Source organism: Olea europaea, chromosome 16 (assembly GCF_002742605.1).
Source record: "Olea europaea var. sylvestris chromosome 16, O_europaea_v1, whole genome shotgun sequence".
Taxonomy (NCBI): Eukaryota; Viridiplantae; Streptophyta; class Magnoliopsida; order Lamiales; family Oleaceae; genus Olea; species Olea europaea.
The window spans coordinates 8289656-8307394 of NC_036252.1; the positions used below are offsets into that span (position 1 = coordinate 8289656).

General features: G+C 34.4%; 2 protein-coding genes and 2 non-coding genes across 5 annotated transcripts; all 4 read right to left on the reverse strand.

The window, feature by feature from the left end:
• Positions 1–338: 338 nt before the first annotated feature.
• Positions 339–3828, reverse strand: LOC111412004 (thioredoxin M3, chloroplastic-like). Its single transcript, XM_023042723.1, has 2 exons — positions 3568–3828; positions 339–905 (listed from the first exon to the last, which is right to left on the reverse strand). Exons 1-2 carry the CDS (start codon positions 3758–3760, stop codon positions 586–588), a joined length of 513 nt encoding a protein of 170 aa, XP_022898491.1. The 5' UTR covers positions 3761–3828; the 3' UTR covers positions 339–585.
• Positions 3829–5366: 1538 nt separating this feature from the next.
• On the reverse strand, positions 5367–5439 carry TRNAR-UCU. Its single transcript has one exon. It is a non-coding gene; the product is annotated as a tRNA-Arg (tRNA).
• A 4934-nt stretch (positions 5440–10373) lies between these two features.
• LOC111412003 (thioredoxin M3, chloroplastic-like) lies at positions 10374–13944 on the reverse strand. 2 transcript variants are annotated; one of them, XM_023042722.1, is made up of 2 exons: positions 13685–13944; positions 10374–11019 (listed from the first exon to the last, which is right to left on the reverse strand). In XM_023042722.1, exons 1-2 carry the CDS (start codon positions 13875–13877, stop codon positions 10703–10705), a joined length of 510 nt encoding a protein of 169 aa, XP_022898490.1. In that variant the 5' UTR covers positions 13878–13944; the 3' UTR covers positions 10374–10702. The 2 variants fall into 2 exon arrangements, with proteins under 2 accessions (XP_022898490.1, XP_022898489.1); XM_023042721.1 differs by having other exon boundaries at positions 10456–11022; positions 13685–13941.
• A 1574-nt stretch (positions 13945–15518) lies between these two features.
• TRNAR-UCU lies at positions 15519–15591 on the reverse strand. The gene has a single exon. It is a non-coding gene; the product is annotated as a tRNA-Arg (tRNA).
• Positions 15592–17739: the final 2148 nt, after the last annotated feature.

Genomic DNA, 17739 nt, shown 5'->3' on the forward strand with positions numbered 1-17739 from the left:
AAACAAAACTACAAATGAGTTTTATCAATATTTAATTTCATACAATCAAGTTCTCAATTTTAATTTACTTAAACATCTATCATTCTATCCTTTGTCGTTAGTCCAATTAACGTAATTTATAGAAAATGGAATAGTTAAATATACGAGCAAATCAAAGTTGGGTGATGCAATTTCAGTGAAAATTGGGTGCCCCTAAGTGTATTTTACCTACTGAGTAATTGAAGACAATAAGACATGGAGCAACCAAGATTGCTTTTTCAACCCAATTCATTTGGTTACTAATCCTTTAACACCAAATTCATCCCATTCAGATATTGTAGAGCATGGAAAATTGGGAATAGAAGACGAGGGTAAAGGGACCAACTTGGCAAAAGTAGTTCCTTTACACATTGTAAGTATCAGAAACAGACACCAAATTCAATCAACATTTTCAAATACATTCAACATTAAATTGCTGTACATTGGCATATATTCAAGAAACCGGGACTAGAAAGCTTTTCCAACTTCAGAAGTAGTTAGAGCATCAGCTGGAGGATCAAATGTCAGGTCAAAAAATTTGATCAACTGTTCAATATTTTAACACGATTATGAAGCTAACGCCCTTTCGATGGCAGCAATGTAGAACTCCTTGGGCATGGTACCAATGATGGATTCAAGTTTTACACCATTTTTAAACAGCAAGACCACTGGCACAGCCTTAATATCATAATTCTCAGCAACTTGCAAATCACTGTCTGCATTGAGTACAAAGCATTTTAATCTCCCGGCATAATCCATTGCAATCTCATCAATCACACGATGGACCATCCGGCAGGGGCCACACCAACTGGCATAAAACTCAACAAGTACTGGGGTATCACTATTCAAAACTAGTTTCTCCCATGACTTGCCTGTAACAACTGCTGCTGCATGTTCAGAAAACAATATATTTAGAACTCACGTCACTTTTTGCACCCAGATAATTATTCTCCAACAGTTCAAAGAAAATACTAAACACAGGACCGAGGCACTTAAATATTCACTGGTTTCTTAAAAGCTATAATTTACAAGAACTGATGCAAACTTTCAACCTGATCCATAAGTCATATATCTTCAATATGATAGACTTAGCAAATAACTTTTGAAAACTCATTTGCTCGCGATATCACAAAACCATGAAATTGCAGAAAGTAAGAACGCAACAATTCAAAGAAAAGCTACGTCTAAACTATTTATTGAGCCTCACTGACCATATCTTATCTGTAAGTCAAAACTTCTATAGAACCCAAAACCAAGTCTGCTTGGACAGAATAGAAAGTATTTGGATCAAGTATTTGTCTCTCTGAACGTTCAACAAGGACACTTGAACTGAGAAATGATGAATGATGAATAAAGAACTAAATATTTAATAAATTTGATGAAGAAGTGAGAATGACATGCCTTCCATACAACAAGAAATATAAAAAGCCAAGAATAGAGTAACTAAGACGTTGATATAAAACTAAAGCACCATATGAAATTGGTCCGATCTTCCATTACATAACTAAAGCACAAAATCTATAAAATCTACATTTTTGTCCTTTGTGGTGGAAAGTATGAAACTTTACAACACAGTTTATGAATTACAAGATTTTGGAGCATAAAAAGAACCAGCCTGGACACTCATTTGTGTCCAGTTCCTTCGCTACTCATGAAATTGTTTGTTTTATGCATAGATTTTCATTGAAATCTGTTCCTCAGAAGAACCAAAATGTTATTTATACTCATTTGTGTTCAGCTCCATCTTCAATATCTAATACTAAAATATCAATTTTTGTTAAATCATTTTGAATGTTAATTAATGTATCCATTCTAAAGGGCCAGACGTAGAATACAGCCAAAACATGGATAAAAATGGCTGGCAAAAGATTGGACAGAGACAAAAACAATGGCTAAAATTTTCTTCTAGTAAAATGAAATTGACAAGCACACTAACTTCGATTAAGATTTTCGATTTTCAATTTTCTCCTAGGTTCAGCAGCGAACTCCTTTTACCAATTAACTGCAAGGATTTTATACTCTTAGAAGGAGTCAGTGGCTGCTTCTAAATACACAATCAAACTATCTGTTTGAAATATCAACTCAAAGATGTCCAACCCAAAAACTTTACAGAATTATGCAGAACATTGAATCCAGGAAGACCACGTCTGGCGTCCCATCTCATCCGACGAGTAAATAAACATAATCAATCTATTTGAATTTCACATTTGCAATAAGTTAAAAATGATATTTAAATCTTGAGCAAATTGGTAAATTATTTGCTATGAATGTCAATTTTCTATAATTAACATTAAACTATTTTTTTAATTATATAGTGAGCATGCATATAATGCACGAGCATCTTTCACTACATCAAGTGGTTGTATATTATACTTAATCAAGTTAGAGTGGATACTATTATTGCATGGAAAAGCGTTTATAGTTTAAAATTCATGACTGGAATTCTTCTTTAGTATCTGTTTTCTCTTATCCTTTATTAATAAAACTCTTCCTAAATTTGCATCTTTTTAGTATCTGAACAAGATGCCTAATACTTCATTTCTTCTTCATTCTTTTTTTTTTTCACCCTTTTTTCTGTTTGGGCGTGGGAGGGTGCAAGAAGCTGGCAAGAAATTTGAAGTCTTGGGGAAGGATATTCGTGCAGATTTTTAAGATGTCTAATAAAGGACATTGGAATTGGAATCTGAAAGTAATTCGAGCATGCAACCAAACAGTGCATTATACGAAAATATTGAATGGATATTGAGGTCCATAGCAGGAGATCAGAAGTCATTTACAAAAGATATAATTGACCACAATAAACTAAGGTCGTAGTTGGAAAGTTGGATTGGACTGATTGACACTACTCTATTTTTTAGCTTATTTTTCTTATTCAAGAGTGGAGAGAAATTCTCCAAAGCAAGTCCCGAAACGAGAATCAGAAACAGATTAAAAATCACTTCAGAAATTATCCCAATCAAACTTGAATTGGTATTACTTATGAATTCTACTTCCAAGCCTCCAACTCTGTACTGCCAACGTAGCTTAATTCCATTCAAGGTGCTGGTAATTCGGCAATCAAGTAGCTAATGGTGATCAATCAATCTATAGCTAGTTCATGTTCCATTTTTGCATTTGTGCACATTTTAGCCAAGCAAATAATTTTCATTCCCCGTTTCTAGATCTATCATCAAATAAACTTAGACCGCGTTAAAATATTACAAGGAAAAGAACACCTTACAGTTATATCTCAGCTTGTATGGGATTCATGACATCCTCCGCACTCAACCATCATTGAAGCACTAGATCATGTTAACCTCAAGCTGTTAGAAATGGACAACGCATATTCATATTCACTTAAATCTTATCTTTTAGGATGCCCCATTCATTTTCTGATCGAAGGTCACAATAATCATTTTGTCTAAAAGCTTAAGAATCACTCATTCAGTTAAATCACTTCTTCACTCTTAAACATATCATGAACTGATGGTCAACCCAATAAAATTTTCCAGCAATATTGAAAAACAAAACCCATAAAGAAAGCTTAAACAAATTGATGAATTCATTTACCTGAGGTATGACGGAGGCAGAAGACTCGCAGATTGGAAGGGTTCTTTCGGGCCGGGAGACTCGTTTTAGGCAAAAATGACAACCCAATTCGATGATTAATCCGCACCTGACACTTTGGGACTGAAGAAACCATGCCATTTCGTAGACAGAAAGGAGGATTAGAGTAACCAGTAGCACAAGATGATAAAGCCATTTTAGCCCAACAAATGCAAAAAAAACCTGTATTGATTTTGATTTATCAGCTGGTATATATAATTAGTATTTTTTTTTTCCTCAAATTGATATCTATGTATAAATAGTCAAATACACACAACGTAAGTGCGTGTTTGGATTGATGCAGGGGAGATATTCTTATCGAGTACGACAAGTAATGATCTCATGGACGGTTTCGATTTTTAGGTGGGGATGGTGACTGATAAATCAGCTGAATTGTACTCGGGCCGGGCCTCTTGGGCATTTTCAGGCCCAGTTCGGCATGGGCGGATGTCTGAATGAAAACAAATCGAATCGAGTCGGCTCGTGAGTCAGAGTTCACGGCTCGGTCAAGGCCAGAGCTTTCTTGGCCCGAGCCGAGTCAAATCTCGATCAAAAAAGTCATGACTTGGTTCGAACTTTCGGCTCAATTATTTATTTTTAAAATCATGAAATTCAGAAAAAAAAAAAAAAAATTTAACAATATAAATTATGTGCAATTTATACTTACTTGAAATTTTGGAATTTTTTGAATAGCTACAAAGCAGCTGTAGCTGTCGGATATAACTATGCGTGTATTATGTGCTAAAATTGATGGCAAATATAAAATTTAGGATTCCAATTTTGTAGATGTTGTAAGGATATCATTTTACACACGCCTAAAAATAATTTTCAATTGATTGGTGAAACAACAATAAATGAATGAGAATGCATAATAAAGAGTTTCTGTTAAATTTTATTTCAATTTTTAGCACCGCAAAGTATGTGCATTATACTGATTTGATACATTACATATTGTTGTTAACAACAAAAAGGAAAAATTGAATATGTTATATAAATCCTTTTTTATGACTCAACAAGCCTATGACACGGGCTGAATTAAGTTCGAGCCGTCACCAAAAAATGAGGCTTGGCCCGAGCCTTGGCTTGGTTCCACCGAGCCGAGCGAGCTCTGGCTTTTTACAGATCGAGCACAAGTCGTCCGAACCAAATTGACATCTTTAGGCAGATGTGATGGTAATTTATGTTTTTCTTGTGTGTATAAACATTCGTATCATTTTTTGTTTAGACATTTTCAAGAAATTATAAAATACTATTCCCTTATCACTCAGTTCTATTGCAAAATGTCAAATTAGTTTTAAGTTATGTATTTTAATAAACATAGTCTTGAAATTTACCATTTTACTAACCTGATTTATTTTTTCAAAAAGTAAATTGAGAAAAAAAAATATTTTTTTAGGTAAAACAAAAAATACTCTCAAATGAGCTAAATTATTATTAATTTTTAATTTCTCTCTCTCTCTCTCTCTCCCCTTTTTAAAAAAATAATAATTCAAAAATAACATTCCAAGTAGCCATAGAGCTTGTGTTAGTGATGTATAAAAGTTAAATTTTAATTTGATTTTTAGAAAAGTAAATTATCTTCTTATAAAGTTAACTTTAAAACATACTTAATAAGATAAATATAGTGGTTCTACATAATGGGAGGTGAAAAAAGAGGGTGTCGAGTGATTTTCATTTGTTTTTTATTATCCATGTGCCCTTTGAATTTTCTCTACATAATAAATATCTGAAATATTGTTTTTTGTTAAAAATAATTATTTAAGCACGCCCGGTGGGACTCGAACCCACAATCGCCTGATTAGAAGTCAGACGCCTTATCCATTAGGCCACGGGCGCCAAGCTAGTACTGTCATGCACTCGTGCAACTTAATGAAACCGAATAAACTTAATTATAAATTAATAGAAATTAGTGTATAATATCTGTGTATCCTATTAACAGTGTGATTAAAATTAACATTTGACAAAACTTAATTATATGTCTAAACATGTACGGAGGCGCGTTTCATTTTGGTAGCGCACATTGGTTAAAATTTATGTAAAAAGAGTTGGCAAATGTCATGTCTTATACAGCCTCATCAACCCCTTTTTCGATCTGTAAAAGTATACAAGCATTGCAAATTGATCACTAAACTTTAACATCTATTTCCGACCAATCCTTTTTTCGTTGACGTTAACAAAATTAATGCAAAGAGAGTCACATGGCAAGAGAATTTATAAATTGAATGTCAAAAAACCTTGAAATAGGTACATCTGTTTAATCGTTAAATTGGTCAAAAGATCCAAACATCGTCTACAAAAACTTCATCGGTACATATGGATTTTTTACTAATGGAGACGACGGCTAAAGATGATCCACATAAGCCATGAAATTTGCCACGTACTATCTCTGCGTTAATATTACAAACATCAACTAATTCATTGATTAGTTGGAAACAATATTAGAAATAAATTGAATTTCAATGAACTAATTGAATTTTTACTCGTGAAGACAAGAACCGAAGGTGAAACCACTCTCCTTCTTAGCGCTTGTTTGGTAAAGATTTTTTGACAAGTAATTCTTTAAATATATATTTATATATTTTGGGTGAATGTATGATTTTAAAAAAAAAAAAAAAAAAGAGTGTGATTTAGAAGTGTTTCTCAAGAATTATGCTATTGTAGGAAAGGTTATTGTCATTCATTTCAAAAAATGTTTTTCAAATGAATGAATATGACATTTGGCAACTCACAGATTGTCAATCAAATTGCAGAAATAGTATGATTGGATTCTCAAATAATCAAAATCAAATAAAAGCTTAATTTTTATAGATATAGACCAAAAGAATGGTCGAGGAAACAATTTTTAAAGTTTACCAACTAATCAAAAACAAAACAAAGTTCGGTGAATCCTAACCCAAAAAATAATCTTGCTATCAAACTCTCTTCTACCTTACACGTGAAAGCTAATCTTTGTCCAACTTGACGAAACTTTTGCACTCCACCTGTCAAGAGGTCTACACCCCATAAAATAATCAATGAGACTAGTTCATTGAATAGAAAGTGTTGACCTAAAAAGTGTTGTCAACAGATGTCGGTCTCACCCGCACACATGTGGGCGAATGTTCAACACACTATGACACGTGGACGGTCTACAACGAGCGGTTCAAAGGGCGTGGGAGTAGACCAACGACGCGGGATGGTGACGTTCGGAATCCGACGGGTTGTTCGTGATCCGATTGTACAATAATTACCAACCGGTGTTCGTAAATGTATATGTAAATGTGTATAAACTCGATTTGTGTATTACAAGTAAATGAGAGAGAGAGAGTTGAGTAAAGTGTAGTTCTTTGTATTGATTATTGCATTAGTCCTTTAATGTTACACAAGTGAAGTATTTATAGTGATACATGTGAAATGGGAGCCCTTGGATGAGGTGACACGTGGCCTCATCTCTTTGATTCAAACATCTTATCCTAGGCAGGGGGCTTGACTTGTTAGCTTGCTGCGCATTTATTATTTGTGCAGAGCCTCCATACTAGTGACAAGACTTGACATTTATGCTTATGACAAACGTTCCATCAATCATTCGAATAAAATCTTTGTGTAGACGATCTCTTGGAAGAAGTGAATATGGAGGACGCTCCCATGTGGTTCAGAGGCTCCTGCATCAGCTTCGGGGCTTCGGCCATTTTATACAATACTTCCACTTGAGGGTTTCAGCTAACTTCAACCAGCTTCCGCATCATGGCGGCCCATAGGCCTCAGCATGTGGACCTCGGTTATGATTACAGGCCTCGGTGAAAGGGCATGCCTCGGATTGAAAGGCTTCGGCCATAGCCCACCTCGGCAATATATACCGCCTCGACTGGAATGCCACATGGTTCGGCCTGAGTGGGCCATTGGCCCAGGTAGGTTGGCTAAGTATGACAATACACAACAGAAAGTATAAAGAATCAACTTTGTGTTCTTCGGATGGCTATTTTCAAATTCGCTCCCCAATGGAACGAGCCCAGCCTAATTTGTGTGGACCATTTGAAGCAACCTAATTTATTAGTATTGCTTATGACTCGTCCCACTTACATGGACGACTAAATGATGCTACCCATTTTAGTAGCCCATTATTCTTGTGTTCGGCCGTTTGGGCCACTATTTTACCTTAAGTTAACTTACCTTATACACCCATTTTACTTGGTTAAACGGACGGTTTCTCCTTCGCTTTCGTGGTGTGAGAACTTACGGTTGCCTCTTCTTCACTCTTCTATCCACTCTCAGTTTGCCCATCCCTACTGCATTTGTGGTGTGATTCTTGTGTGATATTGGTTTCCTTTGTGGTCTCTTTGGTGGGTAATTCATAGCAACCGTAAGTGGAAGAAACATTTGGGAGTTTTTGTGGTTGTTCTTGGTGGCGTCAATTGCTTAGTAAACTGAGCCCGATAAAACCTTGGTGATCTTGGTTTTTACACTCTACATCTGGTATCAGAGCAAGGTGGTTGCTCTTCGGCCAGAAATTCGACAAAAATGCGTTTGATTTACGAAGTTTTTCAAAGGGCCGAACCTATATCTCTTGATTCCGGCCAAAGCGTTGACCTGCCAAAAATTCTGAGCCGATATCTGAGTGCAGCAGGTTACGCAGAAAAACTTGGATGATTTTCATGGCCAATTGCATTGATATATTTGATGAATTTTTAGGGTGAATAGTGGTGGCCCTAAAGCAGCAAATTCGAATCTTTCATAATTTATGGACTCATATATATCTGTTTTGTAAATTGGCTTTCCCGTTAAATTTTGACATTAGCACGTCACCGTGTAGGGGTGACAATAGGATTGGGATTACGGTGTGGGATAACTATTGCTTGTGCTATAAATTAGGATTACTTACTTTTAATTATTACGATTGAGTACTTATTTTGAATAAATTAACTTATTGTTCTTTGTGCTATAATTGTCGTAAAATCTCTTTTGATTGGACATATCTATTTTGTTGCATCATCAATTCCATTACGTCATTAATTCCGTTAGAATATCTAGACCTTACCCGTTCGATCATTCCTTTGATCTAGAATCGCAAGTCTTACGAAATCCTGGGAATTTAGAACAGAGTATATTGTCTGTGACCATATGATTACTTTGTGTGGTTTGACTATGATTTTGTACATTTTTAATTGATTCGTAAAAATCACAACTCACAACTTTGATTTGGAGATTTTTAACGAAAAATGTGATTTTTCAAACAGGCAAAAAAAAATAAAGGGTATTTTGATTAAAAAAAAAATTTCAAAAGCCATTGAAGGCAATATTCCTATTGATTTTTCAAAAGAAGAAGCCGATGTGCTTACTTATACTTTAATCATTTTACACTTGTCTGATACTGTTTTGAGAAATGTGGGTAAACTGAAAACCATCAAAAAACTTTGAAAACAATTGGAAAACTTGTATTTTCTCAAATATACCCCTAACAAGCTTTACTTATTTGAACTTTTTTTTCTAGCTTTAAATTAACAAACTAGTTCAAGATATTGTTAACTGTGAGAAGACTGTGTCTGAAACCTACAAAGCTATATTTTTGCGTAACTATGTCTGACACGTATAAGGAAGTTAAAAATGCAATTAATTATGGTAGGGACGCTTTGATACCTGAAATTGTCATTGACTCACTTAAAAGTAAGGAGATGAAAATTAAAGCTGAATAACATAATAAGAAAGTATGAGATTCATATGATGCAGAGTAGAACTTAGTTTACGCAAAATAGTCATGATGGATACCAAAGTAGTGACGAGTCGAAGAGAATAAGAAGGGAAAGCGTAGGTCTAGATCAAAGTCTAAGAAGGGAAAGGGTAGGTCTAGATCAAAGTCTAGAACGAAAGGTTAGAAAATACTATGGCCTTGGGAACACATGGCATTTTATAAAAGACTGGTATAAGGAAAATGGTAAGTGAAAGGTTAAAGAGAGCGATGAGGTAAATGTATTGTCTTCTACTTCTAATGTTGATGACGGTGAAGTTTATATGATTACAAGTCCTGTTATTTATACTGCTGAACTGAATCTAATGTTAATTCTCGTATACAATAGTGGATACTTGATTCTGCACAGACCCCTGTGCACAGGGGTCTGTGCAAGAAGGGTTTCCCATAGATTTATACACTCCACGATTTTAACAAAAATTGATAAAAGACGTAACTAAAAAGTTGTGAGTTAAATGTATGATTAAAATTAATTGTTGATTTTATCTTAAATTTTTGTTAAAATTATAATTCCTACTAAACATGTTACCTTTACAAGTAAGAGACTAATTGGCAACGACTGTGTGACATGTACATAATGACTTATATATATATAGTGAGATATGATTGGACTAAAATTTCTTTAACCAAATAATAAAATAAAAAAAGTTCTCCACTCTCTTTTTGATACATTTCCGTATATAAACTATTATATAACTCATTATGTACAAGTAACATTATTCAATTGGCAATGACATTTTTTTATTTTTTTTTATAATTTTATATACATTATTTGATTGTGAGATGTTAACAAAACAAAACTACAAATGAGTTTTATCAATATTTAATTTCATACAATCAAGTTCTCAATTTTAATTTACTTAAACATCTATCATTCTATCCTTTGTCGTTAGTCCAATTAACGTAATTTATAGAAAATGGAATAGTTAAATATACGAGCAAATCAAAGTTGGGTGATGCAATTTCAGTGAAAATTGGGTGCCCCTAAGTGTATTTTACCTACTGAGTAATTGAAGACAATAAGACATGGAGCAACCAAGATTGCTTTTTCAACCCAATTCATTTGGTTACTAATCCTTTAACACCAAATTCATCCCATTCAGATATTGTAGAGCATGGAAAATTGGGAATAGAAGACGAGGGTAAAGGGACCAACTTGGCAAAAGTAGTTCCTTTACACATTGTAAGTATCAGAAACAGACACCAAATTCAATCAACATTTTCAAATACATTCAACATTAAATTGCTGTACATTGGCATATATTCAAGAAACCGGGACTAGAAAGCTTTTCCAACTTCAGAAGTAGTTAGAGCATCAGCTGGAGGATCAAATGTCAGGTCAAAAAATTTGATCAACTGTTCAATATTTTAACACGATTATGAAGCTAACGCCCTTTCGATGGCAGCAATGTAGAACTCCTTGGGCATGGTACCAATGATGGATTCAAGTTTTACACCATTTTTAAACAGCAAGACCACTGGCACAGCCTTAATATCATAATTCTCAGCAACTTGCAAATCACTGTCTGCATTGAGTACAAAGCATTTTAATCTCCCGGCATAATCCATTGCAATCTCATCAATCACACGATGGACCATCCGGCAGGGGCCACACCAACTGGCATAAAACTCGACAAGTACTGGGGTATCACTATTCAAAACTAGTTTCTCCCATGACTTGCCTGTAACAACTGCTGCTGCATGTTCAGAAAACAATATATTTAGAACTCACGTCACTTTTTGCACCCAGATAATTATTCTCCAACAGTTCAAAGAAAATACTAAACACAGGACCGAGGCACTTAAATATTCACTGGTTTCTTAAAAGCTATAATTTACAAGAACTGATGCAAACTTTCAACCTGATCCATAAGTCATATATCTTCAATATGATAGACTTAGCAAATAACTTTTGAAAACTCATTTGCTCGCGATATCACAAAACCATGAAATTGCAGAAAGTAAGAACGCAACAATTCAAAGAAAAGCTACGTCTAAACTATTTATTGAGCCTCACTGACCATATCTTATCTGTAAGTCAAAACTTCTATAGAACCCAAAACCAAGTCTGCTTGGACAGAATAGAAAGTATTTGGATCAAGTATTTGTCTCTCTGAACGTTCAACAAGGACACTTGAACTGAGAAATGATGAATGATGAATAAAGAACTAAATATTTAATAAATTTGATGAAGAAGTGAGAATGACATGCCTTCCATACAACAAGAAATATAAAAAGCCAAGAATAGAGTAACTAAGACGTTGATATAAAACTAAAGCACCATATGAAATTGGTCCGATCTTCCATTACATAACTAAAGCACAAAATCTATAAAATCTACATTTTTGTCCTTTGTGGTGGAAAGTATGAAACTTTACAACACAGTTTATGAATTACAAGATTTTGGAGCATAAAAAGAACCAGCCTGGACACTCATTTGTGTCCAGTTCCTTCGCTACTCATGAAATTGTTTGTTTTATGCATAGATTTTCATTGAAATCTGTTCCTCAGAAGAACCAAAATGTTATTTATACTCATTTGTGTTCAGCTCCATCTTCAATATCTAATACTAAAATATCAATTTTTGTTAAATCATTTTGAATGTTAATTAATGTATCCATTCTAAAGGGCCAGACGTAGAATACAGCCAAAACATGGATAAAAATGGCTGGCAAAAGATTGGACAGAGACAAAAACAATGGCTAAAATTTTCTTCTAGTAAAATGAAATTGACAAGCACACTAACTTCGATTAAGATTTTCGATTTTCAATTTTCTCCTAGGTTCAGCAGCGAACTCCTTTTACCAATTAACTGCAAGGATTTTATACTCTTAGAAGGAGTCAGTGGCTGCTTCTAAATACACAATCAAACTATCTGTTTGAAATATCAACTCAAAGATGTCCAACCCAAAAACTTTACAGAATTATGCAGAACATTGAATCCAGGAAGACCACGTCTGGCGTCCCATCTCATCCGACGAGTAAATAAACATAATCAATCTATTTGAATTTCACATTTGCAATAAGTTAAAAATGATATTTAAATCTTGAGCAAATTGGTAAATTATTTGCTATGAATGTCAATTTTCTATAATTAACATTAAACTATTTTTTTAATTATATAGTGAGCATGCATATAATGCACGAGCATCTTTCACTACATCAAGTGGTTGTATCTTATACTTAATCAAGTTAGAGTGGATACTATTATTGCATGGAAAAGCGTTTATAGTTTAAAATTCATGACTGGAATTCTTCTTTAGTATCTGTTTTCTCTTATCCTTTATTAATAAAACTCTTCCTAAATTTGCATCTTTTTAGTATCTGAACAAGATGCCTAATACTTCATTTCTTCTTCATTCTTTTTTTTTTTCACCCTTTTTTCTGTTTGGGCGTGGGAGGGTGCAAGAAGCTGGCAAGAAATTTGAAGTCTTGGGGAAGGATATTCGTGCAGATTTTTAAGATGTCTAATAAAGGACATTGGAATTGGAATCTGAAAGTAATTCGAGCATGCAACCAAACAGTGCATTATACGAAAATATTGAATGGATATTGAGGTCCATAGCAGGAGATCAGAAGTCATTTACAAAAGATATAATTGACCACAATAAACTAAGGTCGTAGTTGGAAAGTTGGATTGGACTGATTGACACTACTCTATTTTTTAGCTTATTTTTCTTATTCAAGAGTGGAGAGAAATTCTCCAAAGCAAGTCCCGAAACGAGAATCAGAAACAGATTAAAAATCACTTCAGAAATTATCCCAATCAAACTTGAATTGGTATTACTTATGAATTCTACTTCCAAGCCTCCAACTCTGTACTGCCAACGTAGCTTAATTCCATTCAAGGTGCTGGTAATTCGGCAATCAAGTAGCTAATGGTGATCAATCAATCTATAGCTAGTTCATGTTCCATTTTTGCATTTGTGCACATTTTAGCCAAGCAAATAATTTTCATTCCCCGTTTCTAGATCTATCATCAAATAAACTTAGACCGCGTTAAAATATTACAAGGAAAAGAACACCTTACAGTTATATCTCAGCTTGTATGGGATTCATGACATCCTCCGCACTCAACCATCATTGAAGCACTAGATCATGTTAACCTCAAGCTGTTAGAAATGGACAACGCATATTCATATTCACTTAAATCTTATCTTTTAGGATGCCCCATTCATTTTCTGATCGAAGGTCACAATAATCATTTTGTCTAAAAGCTTAAGAATCACTCATTCAGTTAAATCACTTCTTCACTCTTAAACATATCATGAACTGATGGTCAACCCAATAAAATTTTCCAGCAATATTGAAAAACAAAACCCATAAAGAAAGCTTAAACAAATTGATGAATTCATTTACCTGAGGTATGACGGAGGCAGAAGACTCGCAGATTGGAAGGGTTCTTTCGGGCCGGGAGACTCGTTTTAGGCAAAAATGACAACCCAATTCGATGATTAATCCGCACCTGACACTTTGGGACTGAAGAAACCATGCCATTTCGTAGACAGAAAGGAGGATTAGAGTAACCAGTAGCACAAGATGATAAAGCCATTTTAGCCCAACAAATGCAAAAAAACCTGTATTGATTTTGATTTATCAGCTGGTATATATAATTAGTATTTTTTTTTTTTCCTCAAAATGATATCTATGCATAAATAGTCAAATACACACAACGTAAGTGCGTGTTTGGATTGATGCAGGGGAGATATTCTTATTGAGTACGACAAGTAATGATCTCATGGACGGTTTCGATTTTTAGGTGGGGATGGTGACTGATAAATCAGCTGAATTGTACTCGGGCCGGGCCTCTTGGGCATTTTCAGGCCCAGTTCGGCATGGCGGATGTCTGAATGAAAACAAATCGAATCGAGTCGGCTCGTGAGTCAGAGTTCAAGGCTCGGTCAAGGCCAGAGCTTTCTTGGCCCGAGCCGAGTCAAATCTCGATCAAAAAAGTCATGACTTGGTTCAAACTTTCGGCTCAATTATTTATTTTTAAAATCATGAAATTCAGAAAAAAAAAAATTTTTAACAATATAAATTATGTGCAATTTATACTTACTTGAAATTTTGGAATTTTTTGAATAGCTACAAAGCAGCTGTAGCTGTCGGATATAACTATGCGTGTATTATGTGCTAAAATTGATGGCAAATATAAAATTTAGGATTCCAATTTTGTAGATGTTGTAAGGATATCATTTTACACACGCCTAAAAATAATTTTCAATTGATTGGTGAAACAACAATAAATGAATGAGAATGCATAATAAAGAGTTTCTGTTAAATTTTATTTCAATTTTTAGCACCGCAAAGTATGTGCATTTTTTCAGTGTTTTCTCTATTCTTAGTTTTAGTTAGCATTATACTGATTTGATACATTGCATATTGTTGTTAACAACAAAAATGAAAAATTGAATATGTTATGTAAATCATTTTTTATGACTCAACGAGCCTATGACACGGGCTGAATTAAGTTCGAGCCGTCGCCAAAAAATGAGGTTTGGCCCGAACCTTGGCTTGGTTCCACCGAGCCGAGCGAGCTCTGGTTTTTTACAGACCGAGCACAAGTCGTTCAAACCAAATTGGCATCCTTAGGCCGATGCGATTATAATTTATGTTTTTCTTGTGTTTATAAACATTCATATCATTTTTTGTTTAGACATTTTCAAGAAATTATAAAATACTATTCCCTTATCACTCAATTCTATTGCAAAATGTCAAATTAGTTTTAAGTTATGTATTTTAATAAACATAGTTTTGAAATTTACCATTTTACTAACATGATTTATTTTTTCAAAAAGTAAATTGAGAAAAAAAAATATTTTTTTAGGTAAAATAAAAAATACTCTCAAATGAGCTAAATTATTATTAATTTTTAATTTCTCTCTCTCTCTCTCCCCTTTTTAAAAAAAATAATAATTCAAAAATAACATTCCAAGTAGCCATAGAGCTTGTGTTAGTGATGTATAAAAGTTAAATTTTAATTTGATTTTTAGAAAATTAAATTATCTTCTTATAAAGTTAACTTTAAAAATCATACTTAATAAGATAAATATAGTGGTTCTACATTATGGGAGGTGAAAAAAGAGGGTGTCGAGTGATTTTCATTTGTTTTTTATTATCCATGTGCCCTTTGAATTTTCTCTACATAATAAATATCTGAAATATTGTTTTTTGTTAAAAATAATTATTTAAGCACGCCCGGTGGGACTCGAACCCACAATCGCCTGATTAGAAGTCAGACGCCTCATCCATTAGGCCACGGGCGCTATGCTAGTATTGTCATGCACTCGTGCAACTTAAATGAAACCGAATAAACTTAATTATAAATTAATAGAAATTAGTGTATAATATCTGTGTATCCTATTAACAGTGTGATTAAAATTAACATTTGACAAAACTTAATTATATGTCTAAACATGTACAGAGGCGCGTTCCATTTTGGTAGTGCACATTGGTTAAAATTTATGCAAAAAGAGTTGGCAAATGTCATGTCTTATACAGCCTCATCAACCCCTTTTTCAATCTGTAAAAGTATACAAGCATTGCAAATTGATCACTAAACTTTAACATCTATTTCCGACCAATCCTTTTTTCGTTGACGTTAACAAAATTAATGCAAAGAGAGTCACATGAGAAAAGAATTTATAAATTGAATGTCAAAAAACCTTGAAATAGGTACATCTGTTTAATCGTTAAATCGGTCAAAAGATCCAAACATCGTCTACAAAAAGTTCATCGGTACATATGGATTTTTTACTCATGGAGACGACGGCTAAAGATGATCCACATAAGCCATGAAATTTGCCACGTACTATCTCTGCGTTAATATTACAAACATCAACTAATTCATTGATTAGTTGGAAACAATATTAGAAATAAATTGAATTTCAATGAACTAATTGAATTTTTACTCGTGAAGACAAGAACCGAAGGTGAAACCACTCTCCTTCTTAGCGCTTGTTTGGTAAAGATTTTTTGACAAGTAATTCTTTAAATATATATTTATATATTTTGGGTGAATGTATGATTTTAAAAAAAAAAAAAAAAAAGAGTGTGATTTAGAAGTGTTTCTCAAGAATTATGCTATTGTAGGAAAGGTTATTGTCATTCATTTCAAAAAATGTTTTTCAAATGAATGAATATGACATTTGGCAACTCACAGATTGTCAATCAAATTGCAGAAATAGTATGATTGGATTCTCAAATAATCAAAATCAAATAAAAGCTTAATTTTTATAGATATAGACCAAAAGAATGGTCGAGGAAACAATTTTTAAAGTTTACCAACTAATCAAAAACAAAACAAAGTTCGGTGAATCCTAACCCAAAAAATAATCTTGCTATCAAACTCTCTTCTACCTTACACGTGAAAGCTAATCTTTGTCCAACTTGACGAAACTTTTGCACTCCACCTGTCAAGAGGTCTACACCCCATAAAATAATCAATGAGACTAGTTCATTGAATAGAAAGTGTTGACCTAAAAAGTGTTGTCAACAGATGTCGGTCTCACCCGCACACATGTGGGCGAATGTTCAACACACTATGACACGTGGACGGTCTACAACGAGCGGTTCAAAGGGCGTGGGAGTAGACCAACGACGCGGGATGGTGACGTTCGGAATCCGACGGGTTGTTCGTGATCCGATTGTACAATAATTACCAACCGGTGTTCGTAAATGTATATGTAAATGTGTATAAACTCGATTTGTGTATTACAAGTAAATGAGAGAGAGAGAGTTGAGTAAAGTGTAGTTCTTTGTATTGATTATTGCATTAGTCCTTTAATGTTACACAAGTGAAGTATTTATAGTGATACATGTGAAATGGGAGCCCTTGGATGAGGTGGCACGTGGCCTCATCTCTTTGATTCAAACATCTTATCCTAGGCAGGGGGCTTGACTTGTTAGCTTGCTGCGCATTTATTATTTGTGCAGAGCCTCCATACTAGTGACAAGACTTGACATTTATGCTTATGACAAACGTTCCATCAATCATTCGAATAAAATCTTTGTGTAGACGATCTCTTGGAAGAAGTGAATATGGAGGACGCTCCCATGTGGTTCAGAGGCTCCTGCATCAGCTTCGGGGCTTCGGCCATTTTATACAATACTTCCACTTGAGGGTTTCAGCTAACTTCAACCAGCTTCCGCATCATGGCGGCCCATAGGCCTCAGCATGTGGACCTCGGTTATGATTACAGGCCTCGGTGAAAGGGCATGCCTCGGATTGAAAGGCTTCGGCCATAGCCCACCTCGGCAATATATACCGCCTCGACTGGAATGCCACATGGTTCGGCCTGAGTGGGCCATTGGCCCAGGTAGGTTGGCTAAGTATGACAATACACAACAGAAAGTATAAAGAATCAACTTTGTGTTCTTCGGATGGCTATTTTCAAATTCGCTCCCCAATGGAA

Excerpts from the sequence above, each read along its gene's own strand:
- LOC111412004 (XM_023042723.1), bottom strand. The coding sequence starts at position 3,760 with ATGGCTTTATCATCTTGTGCTACTGGTTACTCTAATCCTCCTTTCTGT. Across the intron at positions 906-3,567 it reads CTGCCTCCGTCATACCTCAG|CAGCAGTTGTTACAGGCAAG; the intron begins GTAAATGAATTC and ends CTGAACATGCAG.
- LOC111412003 (XM_023042721.1), bottom strand. The coding sequence starts at position 13,877 with ATGGCTTTATCATCTTGTGCTACTGGTTACTCTAATCCTCCTTTCTGT. Across the intron at positions 11,023-13,684 it reads CTGCCTCCGTCATACCTCAG|CAGCAGTTGTTACAGGCAAG; the intron begins GTAAATGAATTC and ends CTGAACATGCAG.